Consider the following 20,258-nt stretch of genomic DNA (forward strand, 5'->3'; position numbering starts at 1 on the left):
TCTTTATGGTCCAGCTCTCACTTCCATACATCACTACTGGGGAAACCATAGCTTGAACTATACGGACCTTTATTGGCAAGGTGATGTCTCTGCTATTTAAGATGCTGCCTAGGTTTGTCATTTCTTTTCTCCCAAGAAGCAGGCGTCTTTTAATTCCGTGACTGCTGTCACCATCTGCAGTGATCATGGAGCCCAAGAAAGTAAAATCTCTCACTGCCTCCATTTCTTCCCCTTCTATTTGCCAGGAGGTGATGGGACCAGTGGCCACGATCTTTGTTTTTTTGATGTTGAGCTTCAGACCATATTTTGCGCTCTCCTCTTTCACCCTCATTAAGAGGTTCTTTAATTCCTCCTCACTTTCTCCCATCAAGGTTGTGTCATCTGCATATCTGAGATTACATTTATACAGCCGCCCAAATACCGGGTGCTCTGCAAAGCCACCGGCAATCTTAACATGCCCAGTGGCCCACTTGTCATCCCGTGCCCTTAAACTCCTAAGAAACCCTCTCACGGAAAAACTTTGAAACGTTGTCTCTCGAGACAGACGGATGCCAAGAACAAAATAGCTGCATTTCTATAAACAGTCAGTGCCTTCTCATTTAAAAAAAACACCTTTGGAACTCCCTACCTATTGATGTCAGCCTTTGCAGTGTTCTTTTTGGCAACCGTTAACATTTTTTTTTGGAGAAGTCTGCCCGCATGTTTACAAAGCTGCTGAGAGTTTCTGTTTTTAGTCTCTTATTGCAACTTTTTTTTGAAAGTCTTTGATTGTTGCTGCTGATGTTTCAAATTGATGGTTTTATTGTTTCCTTGAGGTTTTCCTTGTTTGCAATCAAGCGGTGTATAAGTTTTATGATACAAATAAACGGGCCCAAAACTGGAAATCACAGTCGTATCGTTTCCAGCAAACGGATTAGACCAGGGGTCAGCAAACTTTTTCAGCAGGAGGCCGGTCAACTGTCCCTCAGACCTTGTGGGGAGCCAGACTTTATTGGGGGGGGGGGGATGAACGAATAGCTATGCCCCAGAGATGCATTTTAAATAAAAGCACACATTCTACTCATATAAAAACACGCTGATTACCGGATCTATCTATCTATCTATCTATCTATCTATCTATCTATCTATCTATCTATCTATCTATCATCTTCTTCTTCCTTCCTTCCTTCCTTCCTTCCTTCCTTCCTTCCTTCCTTCCTTCCTTTTCTTTCTCTCCTTCATTCTTTCCTTTTTGTACCTTCCTCCCTTCCCTTCCCTTCCTTCCTTCCTCCCCCTTTCTTTCTTTCTTTCTTTCTTTCTTTCTTTCTTTCTTTCTTTCTTTCTTTTTCTTTCTTTTCTTTCCTTCCTTCCCTCCCTCCTTTCCTTCTTTTCTTTTCTTACTTTCCTTTCTTTCTTTCTTTCTTTCTTTCCTTCCTTCCTTCCTTCCTTCTTACTTAACCTTCCTACTTTCCTTCCTTTCTTCCTTCTTTTTCTTTTCCTTCCTTCCTTCCTTTTCTTTCTCTCCTTCCTTCCTTCCTCTCTTCTTCCTTCCTTCCTTCCTTCCTTCTTCACCCACACCCCAAATTACAGGTGAGTGACTCAGATGGGGCCTAAGGGCTCTAGTCAACGCTAGCTTCTCCTCAGAGTAATCCTACTGAAACTAATGGCTAGGACTCACTCAGCTCCATCCATATCAATGTCTCCGGAGCTGAATTTAGCTGGATACATTCCTAAAACAGTGAGCCTGCCTGTTTTCCTGCCAGCCTAAACTTTGGAACTTCCTGCCACTGGATATCAGGCAGGCGTCCTCAGAGTCCTCTTTTCGGCACCTGTCAAAAAAACGCACGTTTTTGTTTAGACATGCTTGCCCATCTTATAAATACGTTTAGAAAGTTGCTATGGGTTTTAATCTGTCGTTCGCCTTCTGCTATTTTAACTTAGAGGAAAGGCTGGTTATAAATGAGATTGTCTTGCAAACCACCCGGTGATCTTCGGAGGAAGGACCGTGGATAAATTTAATTTCAACCCATCATTAATAAACATCATCATCATAATCCGACAGGTAAAAGAAGCATGTAAAAAGATCGGGACACAAAGGTATTTTTTGTTCTTGTTTTTATAGAAAATAGGCATTTTTAAAAAATGTAGAAATAGAACAAGAAACGACATATTTTTAAAAAACAACAACAACAACACCCAGCTTATGAGGCACTCGGTGTGACCATAGTGGTGAATTTAAATTAGAGAGAGAGATATAGGTATATATATTTTTAAAGTTTAAAAACTGGTAATTTGTCTGGGCGAGTTCCCGCCCCAAAGTGTGCCTATTGGCTTGATCGCTGTGATGTCACAGAATGTTTGTGGGAAGAGTCAGCAACGGGATGTTAACAAACGGCGCAGCTTCGGGAGTTGGGGCAGGGCCTGAATTTTCAGCACAGAGAAAAACCTCCCGCGGGATTTTAGGGCAGGGATAGGGTGTCGCCGAGAGGCAAGTAGAGAGCAGAGAACCCCATACTGATCTGAGCTAAGCTGCTAGACCTCAAGAACTGCAGTCCCGGCTTCCCCCTCGCTCTCACAATGTGGAGTAGATCTCCCTCCGCACTATTGGAGGAGAATTCTGCAGAGTCGGGGGTGCCCAAAAGGAGGAGGAGGAGGAAAAACTGGGGCAGATATGCTTAGGTTACATCAGCCAAGATATCTATCTATCTGTCTATATATATATATAAATAAGGCCGTCGTCGTCTTTTGGTCTTAATAAATATCAGATATATACGGTCTGTACATCGTTAACAGATAATGCCCCAGGCGTGTTGGGAGTCGGATAGATCACAAAGGCAGATTCAGATGTAGTTTTCCTCGGCTTCATCTGTGTCCAGCGGGTATCGGTTCGGGGCTAAGGGAGAAATCAAAAGAGGAGAGGGCGAGATTCAGAATTTGCACAGAACGGCACCGTCAACGTGGGCGGCGGATGCAGAAGTCAGGCCTCTCTGCCCGCAAAGAATCTGGAGGCATATTTCCTTCAACACCCAACAGAATTATGGGATCTGTAGTTTGCCCCTCCCACAGCTACAATTCCCGGATGGGGGAATTGCCTCTGGGGGGCCAAAGGATAACAGAGCAAGACAGAAAGAGGCGGATAAGGTGCCATCCAACCGCCTTAGGGACTCCGGATCTGTGTAGGTTTACTCCCGAGTTTTTTTTCCCCCCAAAGATATCCCACAAACAGGACTGGATTTAGGTCTGATGAGGCCCTCAGCCAGGTATAAGCAAACTCCGGCCCTCCAGATGTTTGGGACTACAGTTCCCATCATCCCTGACGACCGGTCCTGTTACCTTTGAAGGTGACCCGGAAACTACAACTAATCCAAAATGCGGCAGCTAGACTGGTGACTGGGAGCGGCCGCCGAGACCATATAACTGGCTCCCAGTACGTTTCCGAGCACAATTAAAAGTGTTGGGGCTGACCTTTAAAGCCTTAAACAGCCTCGGTCCTGTATCCCTGAAGGAGTGTCTCCACCTCCATCGTTCTGCCCGGACACTGAGGTCCAGCTCTGAGGGCCTTCTGGCGGTTCCCTCGCAGCGAAAAGCCAAGTTACAGGGAACCAGGGAGAGGGCCTTCTTGGTAGTGGCGCCCGCCCTGTGGAATGCCCTCCCACCAGATGTCAAAGAGAAAAATAACTACCCAACTTTTAGAAGACATATGAAGGCAGCCCTGTTTAGGGAAGTTTGTAATGTTTAATAGGTTATTGTATTTTAGTGTTTTGTGGGAAGCCGCCCAGAGTGGCTGGGGAAACCCAGCCAGATGGGCGAGGTATAAATAAGAAATTATTATTATTATTATTATTATTATTATTATTATTATTATTATTATTATTATTATTATTATTATCCTGCAGGGGAAACCCCTAACTCGCCGAGGTGTGAGACCCGGAGCGGACACGTGTCCGAAGCGGACACGGAGCAATGGCTCCAAACTACAAGAAAGAAGATTCCACCTCAACATTAGGAAGAACTTCCTGACAGTAAGAGCTGTTCGACAGTGGAATTTGCTGCCAAGGAGTGTAGTGGAGTCTCCTTCTTTGGAGGTCTTTAAGCAGAGGCTTGACAACCATATGTCAGGAGTGCTCTGATGGTGTTTCCTGCTTGGCAGGGGGTTGGACTCGATGGCCCTTGGAGTCTCTTCCAACTCGATGATTCTATGATTCTACCCTAGGCACACTGGGGCTGGAGCCCTGCCAAACAGAGTCTCAGGTCCTGACCCCAGGGGAAAACCCACCTGCGCAGCTTCCATAATGTCGGACGCCAATCGATCTCCCCAGGAAGCAAGTGGCTCTTCGGAGGTGGCAAGTGGAGGGGTACGTGACGTTGTTGTTCCCGCAGATCGCGTGGTCAATGTCGGTGGGGTCCGGGCAAGGGGCAGCCCGGCACATGACACAGTGGGCGCTGGCGGTCTGGTCCACGACACACGTGTGGGTCCCGGGACACACGACAGTGGAGCACGATTCTGCATAAGGGGACACACACACACATATCAGAGAAATAATAATAATAATGATTTATTATTTATACACTGCCCATCTGGCTGGGCTTCCCCAGCCACTCCGGGCGGCTTCCAACAAAATATTAAAATACAATAACGCATCAAATGTTAAAAGCTTCCCTAAACAGGGCTGCCTTCAGATGTCTTCTAAAAGTCTGGTAGTTGTTGTTCTCTTTGACATCTGGTGGGAGGGCGTTCCACAGGGCGGGCGCCACCACCGAGAAGGCCCTCTGCCTGGTTCCCTGTAATTTGGCTACTCGCAGTGAGGGAACCGCCAGAAGGCCCTCGGGAGATGGACCCAGGTGTCCGGGCTGGACGATGGGGGTGGAGACGCTCCTTCAGGTATACTGGGCCGAGGCCATTTGGGGCTTTCAAGGTCAACACCAACACTTTGAATTGTGCTCGGAAACGTCCTGGGAGCCAATGTAGGTCTTTCAGGACTGGTGTTATGTGGTCTCGGCGGCCGCTCCCAGTCCCCAGTCTGGTTGCCGCATTCTGGATTATTTGTAGTTTCCGTTCACCTTCAAAGGTAGCCCCGCGTAGAGTGCATTGCAGTAGTCCAAGTATCAAGATCAGCTGGAACTTTGGGCGAGCTGTCGCCGCTTTCTGTCATGAAATTCTACTCAATACAGCAGTACCTTGGTTCTCAAACTTAATTCGTTCCGGAAGTCTGTTCCGAAACCAAAGCGTTCCAAAACCAAGGTGCGTTGCTTTCCCATAGAAAGGAATGCAGAATGGATTAATCCATCCCAGGCTTTTAAACAAACGCCGCAAACCCGGAAGTGAGTGTTTCGGTTTGAGGACGTTTTTCGGAAGCCGAACATCCGACTTGCCTTCTGATTGAACGCTGGAATCTCCCGCAGCCGACCGTAAGCCGTGCCTCAGTTTTCGAACATTTTCAGACGTCGAACGGACTCCCAGAACGGATTACATTTGAGAACCAAGGTACGACTGTGTTGGCGCAAGCCACGGTTTGTCCGATAACCTGCCGGACCATTTGCGGTTGGGTTTAACAAACCATAGTTTCTAGAGCGCTTGTGTTTTATGTTAGTCAAACTTTGGAAGATGCCTGTGGTGGGAGTTTGGAGCGGGGAGACCAGCTTACTTTTGCACCGTCCTTGATACATGACTTCCAGGTCGGGTTGTCCTCTGCATTTTGCCGTCAGAAGCTCGCATTCGTCTCGGTAGGTGAAGCCATCGGATCCGCAAACCTGAAGTTTCCGGGAGAGGTTGGTGCAATCTGGGGCGCAGCTACAGTGTGGGCGTCCATATTTCATTTTGCAGACTTTTCCCGGACCGCAGTCCACCCCTTCGCAGCTCTCTGAGGAAGGAGGAATTGAGAGGTGGTTATTATTATTATTATTATTCATCCGAAGCACGGCAGAGCAGTTAAATTAAAATCTGCAGAAAGCAGAAGGAAACGGAGAGAAGCAAAATCGTACCCTCCAACATTTCTCCAATGACAATAGGGGCGTCCTGTTCCATCATGATAATTTTATTATTTATACCCCACACAACTTACTGGGTTGCCCCAGCCACTCTGGGTAGCTTCCAACATATATAAAAAATGTAACAAAACATTAAACATTTTTAAAAATACCTTCCCTATACAGGATTGCCTTCAGGCGGCTCGGGGGTCGGATAACTCCATCCCCTCCAACGTTCCTCCCCTGAAAATAGGGACATTCTATTCCATCCCCTCCAATGTTTCTCCTGTGAAAATAGGGACATTCTATTCCATCCCCTCCAATGTTTCTTTGATGAAAATAGGGACATTCTATTCCATCCCCTCCAACGTTTCTCCCCTGAAAATAGGGACGTCCTATTCCATCCCCTCCAACGTTTCTCCTGTGAAAATAGGGACGTCCTATTCCATCCCCTCCAACGTTTCTCCTGTGAAAATAGGGACGTCCTATTCCATCCCCTCCAACATTTCTCCCATGAAAATAGGGACGTCCTATTCCATCCCCTCCAACGTTTCTCCCCTGAAAATAGGGACGTCCTATTCCATCCCCTCCAACGTTTCTCCCCTGAAAATAGGGACGTCCTAAGGAAAAGCAGGATGTTCCGGGGTCAGATCAGAAACCGGGACAGCTTTTCTGAATCAGGGACTGTCCGTGGAAAATAGGGACCCTTAGAGGGTCTGGTATTTAAGCAGAGGTCAGATGTCCATGAGCCTGGGATTTTCCCGTTGTGATTCCTGCATTGCATTAGTTTGATGACCCAAGGATTCCCTAAAATTCCACGCTTCTCTTAAAAACGACGCAAGATTGCAGTCCTCATGACAGCCCTGGGACAAGTTGGAGGGTCTGCAAAACTGGGGTTTGCAACGATGTGCCCGAAAACTTGGGTTTTGCAGGAGAGGGGTGTTTTTCCCCCGAGACTTTCCACGGAGAGCTTTTTCTCGCACAATAGACGCCCCTGTTCCTTCGCCGGCTTCCGTGACATGAAAACAACAAGTCAGAGAGAGGGAAGGATCTGTCTGGGGGAGGCAGCCGGGATGGGGGGGGGTCCCTTGTGTCTGTGGGGAAGGAGGGAGAGTCTCAGGAGACAGACGGGTCTGGCGGAGATGGGAGAGGGGTGAGACGCACAGTCCCCCCCCCTTTGAGACGTGGGTGGGCTCTCTCTGGCTGTCTGGGAAAATGTCACACACACCCCCAAGGCAAGTCTGGGGGTGGGAAAAAGCAGCGCCCGTTTTCCCGGCAGCGTCCTGCCCCACAAGGAGGGCGCAAAGAACCAAATCTAGGGTTGCCGTATTTCAAACAGTGGAAATCCGGACACAAAAGTTATTGAGATTGGTTTGTTTTTTTTCAGGGTGGGGGTTTCCCCCCTCCTGACAGCTCAGAGCAGGAGCTTCTTAATCTAAGGTTCACGGGTTGGCAGGCTAAAGATTCCTGCATATTTCAAACAGGGAAAATCTGCTGAGCTTTTTGGGGCCAATTCCAGGGGGCAGGGAATAGTTTTTGAACTATTGTTAAGCAACACCTGAGATTCTTAAAGCCTAAATCTAAAGTTGCCTGATTTATTTCATGGTGGTTATCCCGTCTTTTACTTTAATTTAGTCTTTTATATACTGTATGTTCGTTTGGATTATCAACATATTTTGTACCATTTCGTAATTTTTCCTGTTTTAATTTATGCCAGTGAAGGCTAGTTACGAAGTACGATTTAAGGAAGATCACCAAAAGCGACACTGGGTTGACACGGCTTCCGATATTCCGGATATATGTCCAGGAAATTCCAGACGTCGCCCTCCCCAAATCTGCCCCAACCTTTTGTTTGTAGCTCTGGGGGGTTAGAGTAGATGATCCCTAGGGAACCCGTCTACAAAAAGCAGTTTAAGGAAAGTACCGTATTTTTGGCTCTATAAGACTCACTTTCCCCCTCCTAAAAAGTAAGGGGAAATGTGTGTGCGTCTTATGGAGCGAATGCAGGCTGAGCAGCTATCCCAGAAGCCAGAACAGCAAGAGAGATCGCTGCTTTCACTGCGCAGCGATCCCTCTTGCTGTTCTGGCTTCTGAGAATCAGAATATTTTTTTCCTTGTTTTCCTCCTCCAAAAACTAGGTGCGTCTTGTGGTCTGGTGCGTCTTATAGAGCGAAAAATACGGTATTCTCCACCTGCAGCTCCTGGGGAGCCTGTTTCAGAACGAGGGGCACGTTCTCTTCTTTTGGGGGGGCCACATACATAACTCTTCCTAAAATACAACAGCTTGAATGGGTCTCTGAGCTAGGGAACTGATGGAGAACGTTGCTGTCCCGATATGTCTCCTTGCATTCGTGGTGGCTGCAATCGAGGCTGATAAATTGGGGCGAACGCAGTACTGCTCAAACGGACTTAGGTGGAAACTACACATATATAGAGAGAGACATGAGTGGCGCTGTGGGTTAAACCACAGAGCGTAGGACTTGCCGATTAGAAGGTTGGCGGTTCAAATCCCCGCAATGACGGGGTGAGCTCCCGTTGCTCCGTCCCTGCTCCTGCTAACCCAGCAGTTTGAAAGCACCTCAAAGTGCAAGTAGATAAATAGGTACCGCTCCGGCGGGAAGGTAAACAGCGTTTCCGTGCGCTGCTCTGGTTCACCAGAAGCGGCTTAGTCCTGCTGGCCACGTGACCCGGAAGCTGTACGCCGGCTCCCTCGGCCAGTAAAGCTAGATGAGACCGCAACCCCAGAGTCGGCCACGACTGGACCTAACGGTCAGGGGTCCCTTTACCTTTACCTTATGCATACACACACACACACACACACACACACACACACACACCGTGAAGATGCTTTTTTAAAAAACAACACCACACATTTCAAAATATATAAATTGAATTGCCATTAGCTCGCCACCGCCACCTAGTGTCAGATTAGTACAATGCGCTTAAAACACACTTAAAAACGACCGCTGCAAAACAGATAAAAAGATTGGCAGGATTTTAAGAGCAAATGGATAATACGGAGAGTTATAATATGTGGATTATGAAATAATATGCAGTCGAAGATGGGAAGCCGGGAGATTTAGAAAAAATCTCAATAGACGGTTATGCAGCTGGCCTTGTCGTAATTTTTCTGTTTCGTAAAACCAAATGAAAATGATTCTAAAAATGAAAATAAAAGACAGTTGAAACGTTTTATTTGCGGCTGTAGTCTGCCCTCGGCCAAAGAGGGCCACCTGCCTGTCTTTTTCTCCTTTGCTCTGGCGCCACCTACTGCTGGCTCCCAGCTTCCACGGTGCCTTCATAGTGGTGGCCCCTTGCAATTTTTTTTTAATAAAAAAGGCCCTCTACCTTTGCAAGGGTGACAGGTCACGAGCCCCAGGATCCGGAGGAGGCTGATCTTGTTATCCGGGTGCGAGGCGTTTGACCAGGCCATGTCTGTGCTCCCGTTGGCGCAACACTCCTCCCAGCTCACGCCGGTCCGGACGATCATGGTGCATTTTGCTTCGCGCCCTTGCTGCAGCCAGCAGATACCGCCTGTTTGGGGAAAAGGGGCCGTTAGAACGGAATATCGGCTCTTAAGAGATCAGTTAGCTCGCGGAACTCACCGCCACATGACTGGCCAGCTTACGTGGCTTAGATCAGCACCCTGTCCTCACAGCGGCCGAATGCCCATAAAACAACCTAGGAGTCCAGATAGACTGTTCCTGGACCTGGAGGTTTCATAAGAACATCGGAAGAGGCTGCTGTTACAGGCCCATCTCTTGGTTTTTTTTGGGGGGGACGCAGGGGTACGCGTGCCCCCTAAACATTTTGTGAATCTTTGTACTTTGGTCCATTTATTGTATTTGTTTCCCCCCGATTCGAACTATAAAATGGTGGTTTTCTTGAATCAAAATGAGAGTACCTCTAAACATTTTTTAAGAAAAAAAGCACTGACTATTATTATTATTAGAATTTATATACCACCCTATACCCAAGGGTCTCAGGGCGGTTCACAGAATAAAATCAAGATATAAAACCACAAAGTACCCAATACACAAAGTACTCTTTCTTTTTTCCTTTCTCCTGCGATGAGGCTGCATTTTAATGTTTTCATGTTGTATTTAACCTTGTTTTTTAAGTTGCAATTCAATCAACTTGTTTTTATTATTGGTTGTTAGCTGCCCTGAGCCCGGCCTTGGCTGGGGAGGGCGGGGTATAAATAAAATTTCTTTTTCTTTTTCTTTTTATTAAAATAAAAACCACAACTCAATAGCCTACCCCCCCCCACCCAGAAAAAAACCACATTTTTAAAGGGCATAGGAGATCTAGAGCAGAGATAGACTGTGCTAGGCTACAGAAGTTCTACTTTTTGTGGTTTTCCAGCAATTGGCAGAATTCGCCCCTCCGTGCCTGTTATTCCCAGTGGCTAGTTTTCCGTGGAGCTTCCATTCTCAGGAGCACTCTCTCACCAAATACCCTAAGTGCTTAGGGTTCCTGTTTTGCATGCAGAACATCTCCAATACCTCCAGGCAGGGAATACCCCCCCCCGCCTGAAAACCTGGAGAAGACAATACAAGACCTAGGCGGATCGGTGCCGCTTCCCGCGGTCCTTTTAAAAACCAGTCATTTATTTCACGGCAATGAGGACCGGAAACTTGGTTAGGCGTTTTGGGTTGGAAGAGTTAACCGGGAAGCGAAATCTAAGCGTATTTCTGCACAGAACAAATAAGAAGAAGAAGAAGAAGAAGAATTACTGGGTATTTGTAGATATACTTCGACGCTAGCAAAAAAATATATATAAACTGATATGATATAAAACATGGGTAGGCAAACTTAACGCCCGGGGGCCGGATCCGGCCCAATCGCCTTCTCAATCCGGCCCGCGGATGGTCCGGGAATCAGCGTGTTTTTACATGAGTGCCCCTTTATTTAAAATGCATCTCTGGGTTATTTGTGGGGCCTGCCTGGCTTTTTTACATGAGTAGAATGTGTGCTTTTATTTAAAATGGGTTATTTGCGGGGCATAGGAATTCGTTCATTTTTTCCCCAAAATATAGTCCGGCCCCCCACAATATCTGAGGGACAGTGGACCGGCCCCCTGCTGAAAAAGTTTGCTGACTCCTGATATAAAACAATAAATTTCGGGTATGCGACAACAGGTTGCAGTTCTCGTCTGGGAGTTGTCAAGTGCAGAGCATTAGACTCTGAATCTCAGGGTCTTGCGTTCGAATCCTGACTTGGGCGGACATTGCACGGGGGGGGCATGACCCTGCCGGGACCTTGCTGGTCGCAGGCCTTCAAACCAAGCTGGCGAGGGCTGACCCCCTCATTCTTGCCCCCCACCCACAACAAGCCTGATCTCTTCCTCACCCCCCCAAAACACCCCCTGGACAGACAAACTGTGCTTTGTTTGGCTCTTGGAGTGAAAGATCAGGCCTGAGCATGTGAGGTCTGTCTGGGACTTCTGATTTGCCCCCCCCCATTGCTCATGGCATCTTCAAACCTAACCCCCCCCCCCCGAAAAAAAGTACTACCCAAGACAGCCCGCGGCAAAGCAGCCAGCCAGCTGGCAGCTGATTCAAAAGGCTGTTTGTTCCTTAATCTGGTGAACGAATCGTTCATTTTTTTGGAGAGCAAAGCCCCCAGGGCCATTCCTGTCTGGGGTGCCCCAGACGCTCCCACGTTTCAGGAGGGAGAGGGTGGGGGGGGAGCTTCCCCATCCCACCCCCAAGGCTCCTCGATTCAGGCGAGGTGCCCTTTCTCAGTCTTATAAGAAAAAACTGGTCTTTTTTCCTTTATGGGGTATCCAAGAGCCTGTACAGAGTCCTTATGTGGGTTCTGTTGCAGGAATTTATGTATAGGGTTTTTTGGGGGGGGTGCCCCTCCAGCAGATATCACACACATGCAGCCCACTACCAAAACCAGCACAATCGCTTTTGTGACTTTTGTGATTTGTCCCCACAAAACACTTCGTCACAGTTTCTTCCTGTCTATTCCAAGGGCCTTTGCTGCACGATACCAAATGTCAGAATTCACTGATCAATGTATTTGTGTACTGGCTCACTGGGAAAACTTCAGAAATTCCTATAGACAGGTGAGCTCAGCTCCTCAGCAGCCCCTCTGCCTGAGTGATAATTCCTGGCCTCCTGATACCTGAGTGCCAGACAGGTAGCCATGCCAGAAATAATATACCCAGATGAAGACAAAAGGGTGTGATTAACATGGCTGGGAAACAGTGAAATGTAAATATCTCTTTTGTTCCACTTGATGGGTGTTTGATGGAGGGCAAGGGGAACCATGGGGCAGGGTCCAGGATGCTCAGATTATGGCCACCAGACCTCCCCTTTCATGATGTAACCGTGATGTATTAGTGATGTAGTTTGGGGGGTGTAACATGGGGATTAGCAGCTAAGAAAAGTTGGGGTTCTCTTTTGTTCGGGGCTTCCATCTTGTTCCACCTGGTGGCAGGTGGGAGTCCTGTCGCGACCGTCTTCAATAAAGACCAAGCCTACTGGCTGCTGTTTTGCTCTGGTATTCCTGGCTGGTGTCCTTGTTTTTTGTCCAAGGGAGCCCTCAGATTTCTCCCTCAACAGTTCCCCATCAGTAGGAGAAAATAACAGGAGAATGTTATAAGAAAAAACTGCTCCTTTTTCCCTTATGGGGTATCCAAGAGCCCATATAGAGTCCTTAAGTAGGTTCTCCATCGGTTAGAGAAAATAACAGAGGCCAACCAGAAAATATTGAGAAGCAAAGTAGCTAGTAAGCCTGATCTTTCTTAATCTGTTGCAACCGGGTCCTCCGCTCACCCCACGCAGGGAGGGAGGAGAGGAACCCCCAACATTGGTGTGCAAGCTCCTATATAGACGTTTGAAATTGCCTCCCCTGTAGCTCAAGGTAAAGGTAAAGGGACCCCTGACCATTAGGTCCAGTCGTGGCCGACTCTGGGGTTGCGGTGCTCATCTAGCTTTACTGGCCGAGGGAGCCGGCGTACAGCTTCCGGGTCATGTGGCCAGCAGGACTAAGCTGCTTCTGGCGAACCAGAGCAGTGCACGGAAACGCCGTTTACCTTCCCGCCAGAGCGGTACCTATTTATCTACTTGCACTTTGACGTGCTTTCGAACTGCTAGGTTGGCAGGAGCAGGGACCGAGCAACGGGAGCTCACTCCGTCGCGGGGATTCGAACCGCCGACCTTCTGATCGGCAAGGCTCTGTGGTTTAACCCACAGTGCCACCCACTCAAGACCACCCCCCAAACATCATACATACATCACAGAAAGAGGTGGTCCCCAGCAGAAATTGGAGCGTGTTGCTTCTCTCCTGTCTGCCAGGAGACCTGATCATGCCTTATCAATTACCTTTTCTGGGTAGCCTAACCATTCCTTGGAGATAACACTTAGTTCCTGAATCCCTTAGGCATGTTGATAACTTTGCTCAGCTTAACAGATAATTTGCCAGGCTGTATTTGCAAAGGGAGGTGTAAGCCCCTACAGTCCAAAGACCATTGGAAAGCTTCCCCCATTTCCTTCCTCCTTGCAGAGAAATATTTGAGGTCAATTTGGGAGGGTCAAAACGGCTTCAGGATTCCTCTCCTGTACTATTGCGTGGCTTGTGGCTTGTGTACTTATGTATGTGTTTGCCTTGTACGTTTATGAACATTTATTTTATATATATATAAGACCTTGTTGTTGTTTAGTCATTTAGTCGTGTCTGCCTCTTCATGACCCCCCTGGACCAGAGCACGCTTCAAGAACACTGTCCCACCATCTCGTCCTCTGTCGTCCCCTTCTCCTTGCGCCCTCCATCTTTCCCAACATCAGGGTCTTTTCCAGGGAGTCTTCTCTTCTCCTGAGGTGGCCAAAGTCTTGGAGCCTCAGCTTCAGGATCTGTCCTTCCAGTGAGCACTCAGGGCTGATTTCCTTCTGAATGGAGAGGTTGGATCTTCTTGCAGTCCATGGGACTCTCAAGAGTCTCCTCCAGCACCAGAATTCAAAAGCATCCATTCTTCGGCGATCAGCCTTCTTGATGGTCCAGCTCTCACTTCCATACATCACTACTGGGGAAACCATAGCTTGAACTATACGGACCTTTGTTGGCAAGGTGATGTCTCTACTTTTTAAGATAAAAGACCTTAGAATTCCTATAACAATCAGCAGCGAGGCCACCTTCCCGAACCTTTTTAATTGGAGAGCTGTTTAATTTTGAAGCCTCCGGTCCTCATTGTTCTGCAGATGGCAGAACACGCCTGGCTGGGACTGCCAACCTGCCAGGGTCTCGGCAGATTCGCAGAATCAAAGATTTGGGGCTTTTACACCCAAAGGTCATCCAGCCCAACCCTCTGCAACTACGCGCCCTCCTCCAAGTGTCCCGGTTTTCCCGGGACAGTCCCGGAATTACAGACAGGGTTGGGCTAGCTAGATGACCCCTGGGGGCACATTCCAACTCTACAATTCTGTCGTTTTATGATGCCTTTAAATCTCAAACAGCTGCAGGGCTGTGCCGTGGAGAAAGGCAGCAAGCTTGTTTCCTCCTGCTCTGGATGGCAGGACTCGAACCCGTGGCTCCAAATTACGAGGAGGGAGCTTCTGACTCAACGTCAACATTGCTTTCTGACAGCAAGAGCTGTTTGATGGTGAAATGGGCTCCCTTGGGAGGTGGTGGTGGAAGGGTTTTTTGCAGAGATTATTATTATTATTTTATTATTATTATTATTATTATTATTATTATTATTATTATTATTACCTGCCCATCTGACTGGGTTGCCGTCCGCCACGGAGAGGGGTTTCTTAGGTGTTTAAGGCCACGGGATGAAAAGTGAGCCTCTGGGCATGTTAAGATAGCTGGTGGCTTTGCAGCGCACCCAGTATTTGGGCGGCTGTAGAACCGCAATCACCTTCCTGTGCCTAACCCCCCAAAAAAAACCCCTGCCTTCCCCCTCCAACATGGGTAGCTCAGTGGGCAGAGCCTGACACTCTTAATCTCACGGTTGCAGGTTTGAGTCCAACACGGGGCGCAAAAAAATTCCTGCATTGCAAGGATCCAACCCTTTTGATTCTATGATTCTGCGATAGGATTTGACCCGCATCGAATGAGGCTGCATTTTCATATTTTAATGTTTCAATATTTTAATGTTGTATTTTAATCTTGCTTTTAAGTTGTATTCATTCAACTTGTTTTTATTATTGCTTGTTAGCTGCCCTGAGCCCGGCCTTGGCTGGGGAGGGCGGGGTATAAATAAATAAAAATTATTATTATTATTATTATCCGCATTGGGGACTTCTATTTCCCCAGTTCTAGCTCCCTTTAATTCAGGAAAGGGGCAATAGCAGAATGTGCTAGCAATTCAACCGAATGACAGAGGGCCTTCTCGGTGGTGGTGCCCGCCCTGTGGAATGCCCTCCCACCAGATGTCAAAGAGAAAAAGAACTACCAAACTTTTAGAAGACACCTGAAGGCAGCCCTGTTTAGGGAAGCTTTTAATGTTTAATAGGTTATTGTGTTTTAGGGTTCTGTTGGAAGCCGCCCAGAGTGGCTGGGGAAACCCAGCCAGATTTGCGGGGTATAAATAATATATTATTATTATTATTATTATTATTATTATTATTATTATTATTGCAAGAATAGGAAGCCCTCTCTTGGCCGCAGGAAACTCTCAACCCCAAAGAGAGCTTTGAAACTCTAGACGCTTTGCTGAGGGTCGAGGGAATAAAATAAAATTAGGTATTTGGCCTGCAGGTCTGTCTGTCTGCCTGTCTGACAGGCTTCCCATCAAAGAGGGACGTTTTGTGCAATTTCACCCGAAGAAGAGAGGTAAAGCCCTGTTGAAAGATTAATTTCCCCACTTCAAAGGAAGCGTCTCCTTTTTCAAAAACCCCACCTGGTTCGGGAGCTCGGATTCCATTCTTGCCATGCAAGGGTTCCCCCTCCCCAAACACGAAGGGAGGCATGTTTTTGCGTAAAACATCCCATAATTTGCAAACGGGGAAATCGGGGCGCAGATTCAACTGCTCAGAACCCTCCGGTCCATCGTCGGCAACCCTAAATTCCAAGTCTACATCCTTCCAGGACTTTGGGCTCCTTCATGTAATTAATTTATTCGATTTGCATATCTCAGGGCGGTTTTTTGCAACAGCAAAAATACAGGAGGCTCCTAATCTCAGGTTTGTGGCTTCGAGCCCCACACTGGGCAAAAGATTTCTGCATTGCAGAGGGTCAGGCTGGATGACCTTTGGGTTCCCTTGCAACTCTATGAAAATACGGCTTTTCAAACAGCGGCAGCGGGGTACTGTTGCTGGCTACTACTTTTGTTGGCTAGCATGTTGCGTATCTTTGTGTTTTTATATCGTTAGCCGCCTTGCGGTCCTCGGATGAAGGGCAATGTAGAAATTTAATATATACATAATTTTTAGAAAATAACATAATTTTCCCCCCTCCGCAATGCAATCACAGCCCAAGCATTCCTGACCCCCCCAAAGGAGCCCCCCAAAACCCGCTTTTGCATTACGTTTCTGCAACTCTTGAATGCAACAAAAAACAAAAAACATTTGCTTTGCCAACTCTACAACACATCCATTTTGGTAAGAGGCGGCCAGAACCGTACGCAGTGTTCGCAGAATCACAGAGTTGGAGTCATCTAGTCCTCCCATGCAACGCTGGAATATACATCTGTGTCGTGCATGGAATTCGAACCCGCAACCTTGGCATTATCGCACCATAGATTTTGCCGTCAATTATCTCGACGGAGAAAATTCACGCCAAAGGCACCACAAACGCAGCTAGTTTCCTGGACCGTCTTTGCCAAGGGTTCAGATCTGTCTGGCGTGTAAAATAATAATAATAATAATAATAGATAGACGCCTTAAATCTCATGCGCAGGAACCCACACGCATGATCACTAAGGCACTATGGCACACCATCAAAGATAGCTGAGGGCTACACATTTGCAGCACAAATGTGTGCAAACCCTAACGGTCTCTTCCGATTCTATTGCTCCTTTTCCAAACTTCCCAGCTGTATCACTTTAGATAAAACCTTCGGAACTCCCTGCCACTTGAGACCAGGCAGGCGCATTCGCCACACTCTTTCTGCCGCCCGCTGAACACATTTTCTGTTTAGAAGAACCAACCCAGATGTTTAGAAAGTCACTGCAAGTTTCATTCGGTTTTTAGTCTATTTCAGCTTTTCGAAAGTCTTAAATCACTGCCATTTGTTTTTCTTATTGATAATTTATTGATTTTTTTTTTACAATCAAGAACTCGGGGGGGGGAGCGGCATCATTAAAAACCACCCTTTAATTCCTAACCCCGTCTTGCTTTTAAAACAATTTTAAATGGATGGAGGGCATATTTTATCCTCTCCTTTCCAAACCCTCTTAGCAGTAACCATACCAGAACTAAAATAAGTTTAACTCCCCCCCCCCCCCGCAACTAAAAACATATTCCTTGACTTATCACCTTAAAAATTATCACAGTCTCCTTTTGCAACCCCCTAAGAGCTGGTAATTGATTAATTTTATGTGGTTTTGATATTGTAATTTTAGGGAAGCTTTTAATGTTTGATGCATTACTGTATTTTAATATTTTGTTGGAAGCCGCCCAGAGTGGCTGGGGAAGCCCAGCCAGATGGGCAGGGTATAAATAATAATAATAATAATAATAATAATAATAATAATAATAATTAAATAGCACAGTATTATACTACTACTACTACTACTACTAACAACAACAACAACAACAACAACAACAACAACAACAACAATAATAATAATAATAATAATAATAATTCGGCCCACCCACATCCATTCTAGGGAGTCAGAACTGGGTTGGGACTGACTCCCGAAAGTTTTAAAACTAGTTCAGGGATCCTGTTTGAATCCCGCACTCTGCACACGCTCAGACGCCTTCTTTCCCATCCCATCCGACGTTCTAAGCACCGGGGGTCTTGGGGAACACCCGCGTTCCCTTGTCCCCGGGGAGGCCTGGGAAACCACTCCACCTCGGGGTTTCCTTGGGCTCCTAAAACCTGGAACCTGGAAGGAAAAGGAGGTTGGGGGTGTTGCTTAAAACCCGGCACCCCATTTCCCCAAAAATGCGCTTACCTGAGAGGGAGCCCCCGCCGGCAGTGCAGAGCGCGCTTAGCAGCAGAAGGCAGAATTTCATGGCGAGGCGCAGAAATCCACAGGGGGAAAGGAAAATTAGGAACGTCCAGGAAAGTTCAGATTCTTGTGTCTCCCAACAGGAGCGAAGTCTCAGCAAAGGGCAGGCACCTAGCTTGGGAATAATCCGGGGTCCTATTTGGCACTGCCTTCCCGGGAGGGTGTTTCTCCCCCTTTTAAAAGCACCCCCCTGCCGTCTCCTCTCCCCGCGTCTCTCTCTCTCTCTCTCTCTCTCTCTCTCTCTCTCTCTCTCTCTCTCTCTCTCTCTGTGTGTGTGTGTGTGTGTGTGTGTGAAGTGTGTGAGGGTGTCTGTAACAGTCTGAATCATAGCTCCACGGGAGGCGGTGTCAAGGGCAGCCAGTAACGTGTCTGGGGAGTGTATTGCGCCCCAGGCCAGCCTGAATGCGGCCAAATCCGGATCGTTAAGAGAAGCATCAATAACGCGCCCTCCCGGGTCGTGGCGCACGCCTGTGCGCTCTCGTTGCGCGCGATGGGAGCGAGAGGCGGCGCAGCTGGCGACGCGCGGCGCTCCTCTTTCCCTCTCCCTTCTAAACTTCTGGATTGGGAAGATTAGCATCCTTCACCCCCACCGCCCACCTCCTAAAGTCCCAAATTTTTCCTTCCTGGAAATGCTTCTCCAAACTCGTCGTCCCCCGCGCGCCGCAGAGAATCCTCTCTCTTTCTGTTCCCCTCTCCCTTTCCAAACATCTCATGTCTGGGGTTTTGGGAACGCACCAGAAAACCGCCGCCTCCCAATTGTTTTTGAAACCTTTCCAGCGTGGCGACTCGTGGTGGTTTTGCAATCCGGAAGCTCGGACGGAGTGGGAGACATGGTTCTAAAGCGCATTCCAACAACCCAGCTTCTTCCAGAGACTTCCAGGAACTGTAGTTTCGTGGTGATGGGAGTTGTAGCTCCGCACGTGGGGCGAACCACCACAGTCCGCTTTGTGCTTTGAATGGAATGGAGTAAGCGCAGGCTCCGTTTAGGGCAGCCATGTCCAAAGTCCGTTTAGCGGGCCCGCTGGTCCATTTATTTTGGCCCCTGTGGTCGTATATGTCAGCAACTTTGGTTGGTCCTCATGCATGTTCACTTCATCAAATCTGGCCCTGGTTTGGGCACCCCTGGTTTAGGGAATCTGTGGCATTGGGTAATTTGCAAACTGACCCCTTCCCCAAATGTTGTTGTTTAGTCATGTCTGCCTCTTTGTGACCCCCTGGACCAGAGCACGCCAGGCCCTCCAGTCTTCCACTGCCTCCCGCAGTTTGGTCAAACTCATGCTGGTAGCTTTGAGAACACTGTCCCACCATCTTGTCCTCTGTCGTCCCCTTCTCCTTCTGCCCTCCATCTTTCCCAACATCAGGGTCTTTTCCAGGGAGTCTTCTCTTCTCATGAGGTGGCCAAAGTCTTGGAGCCTCAACTTCATGAAAATGAACTTTCCCCAAAATGTACTTTGCCCCTTAGGAATAGGGTGGCTTTGGTCCCTGATTTTGCCTTGACACAAATATCCAGTTTCCCCCCCTGTCTATTTGCATGCTTAAAGGTACCTCTGACCGTTAGGTCCAGTCGTGGCCGACTCTGGGGTTGCGGCGCTCATCTCGCTTTATTGGCCGAGGGAGCTGGTGTACAGCTTCCGGGTCATATGGCCAGCAGGACTAAGCCACTTCTGGCGAACCAGAGCAACGCACGGAAATGCCATTTACCTTCCCACCAGAGTGGTACCTATTTATCTATTTGCACTTTGATGTGCTTTCAAACTGCTAGGTTGGCAGGAGCAGGGACCGAGCAACGGGAGCTCATCCCGTCATCGCGGGGATTCGAACCGCCGACCTTCTGATCGGCAAGTCCTAGGCTCTGTGGTTTAACCCACAGCGCCACCTGCACCCCTTCATTTGCATGCTTAGAAGCCAACTAAAGGACAAAAAAAAAGTGGGGACCCAAATAGGATGGGTCAGAGTTCTCTGCAATGGGGCTGCAACATCAGCATATTCAGCTAGACTCAGATCCAGATCATAGAAGCATAGAATTGTAGAATTGGAAGGGACCCTCATGGGAGTCCGTTCCACTGCCAAACAGCTCTGTCAGCAAGTTCCTCCTGCTGTTTAGTCGGAAGCAACTTTCCTGCAACTTGAAGCCATGGGTTCGAGTCCTACCCTCCAGGCCATGTTTCCGCAGAGACCC

The 20,258-nt window shown here is 47.8% G+C and overlaps 1 protein-coding gene across 1 annotated transcript; it reads right to left on the reverse strand.

Annotated features, from left to right (window-relative positions):
• Positions 1-2,158: 2,158 nt before the first annotated feature.
• FSTL3 (follistatin like 3) lies at positions 2,159-18,327 on the reverse strand. Its single transcript, XM_083720591.1, has 5 exons — positions 18,023-18,327; positions 9,295-9,480; positions 5,625-5,840; positions 4,256-4,483; positions 2,159-2,872 (listed from the first exon to the last, which is right to left on the reverse strand). Exons 1-5 carry the CDS (start codon positions 18,081-18,083, stop codon positions 2,820-2,822), a joined length of 744 nt encoding a protein of 247 aa, XP_083576717.1. The 5' UTR covers positions 18,084-18,327; the 3' UTR covers positions 2,159-2,819.
• Between the last annotated feature and the right edge of the window lie 1,931 nt (positions 18,328-20,258).

The sequence above is a fragment of the Podarcis gaigeae genome (assembly GCF_964106915.1).
Source record: "Podarcis gaigeae genome assembly, chromosome: 18".
In the NCBI taxonomy this organism is placed as follows: Eukaryota; Metazoa; Chordata; class Lepidosauria; order Squamata; family Lacertidae; genus Podarcis; species Podarcis gaigeae.

What these genes read in the sequence shown, in the direction of transcription:
- FSTL3 (XM_083720591.1), bottom strand. Translation starts at nt 18,083, where the DNA reads ATGAAATTCTGCCTTCTGCTGCTAAGCGCGCTCTGCACTGCCGGCGGG. An exon ending in CGGCGGGGGCTCCCTCTCAG is followed by an intron (nt 9,481 to 18,022) that starts GTAAGCGCATTT and finishes TTCCCCAAACAG; the next exon opens with GCGGTATCTGCTGGCTGCAG. An exon ending in GACCTGTCACCCTTGCAAAG is followed by an intron (nt 5,841 to 9,294) that starts GTAGAGGGCCTT and finishes CTCCTTCCTCAG; the next exon opens with AGAGCTGCGAAGGGGTGGAC.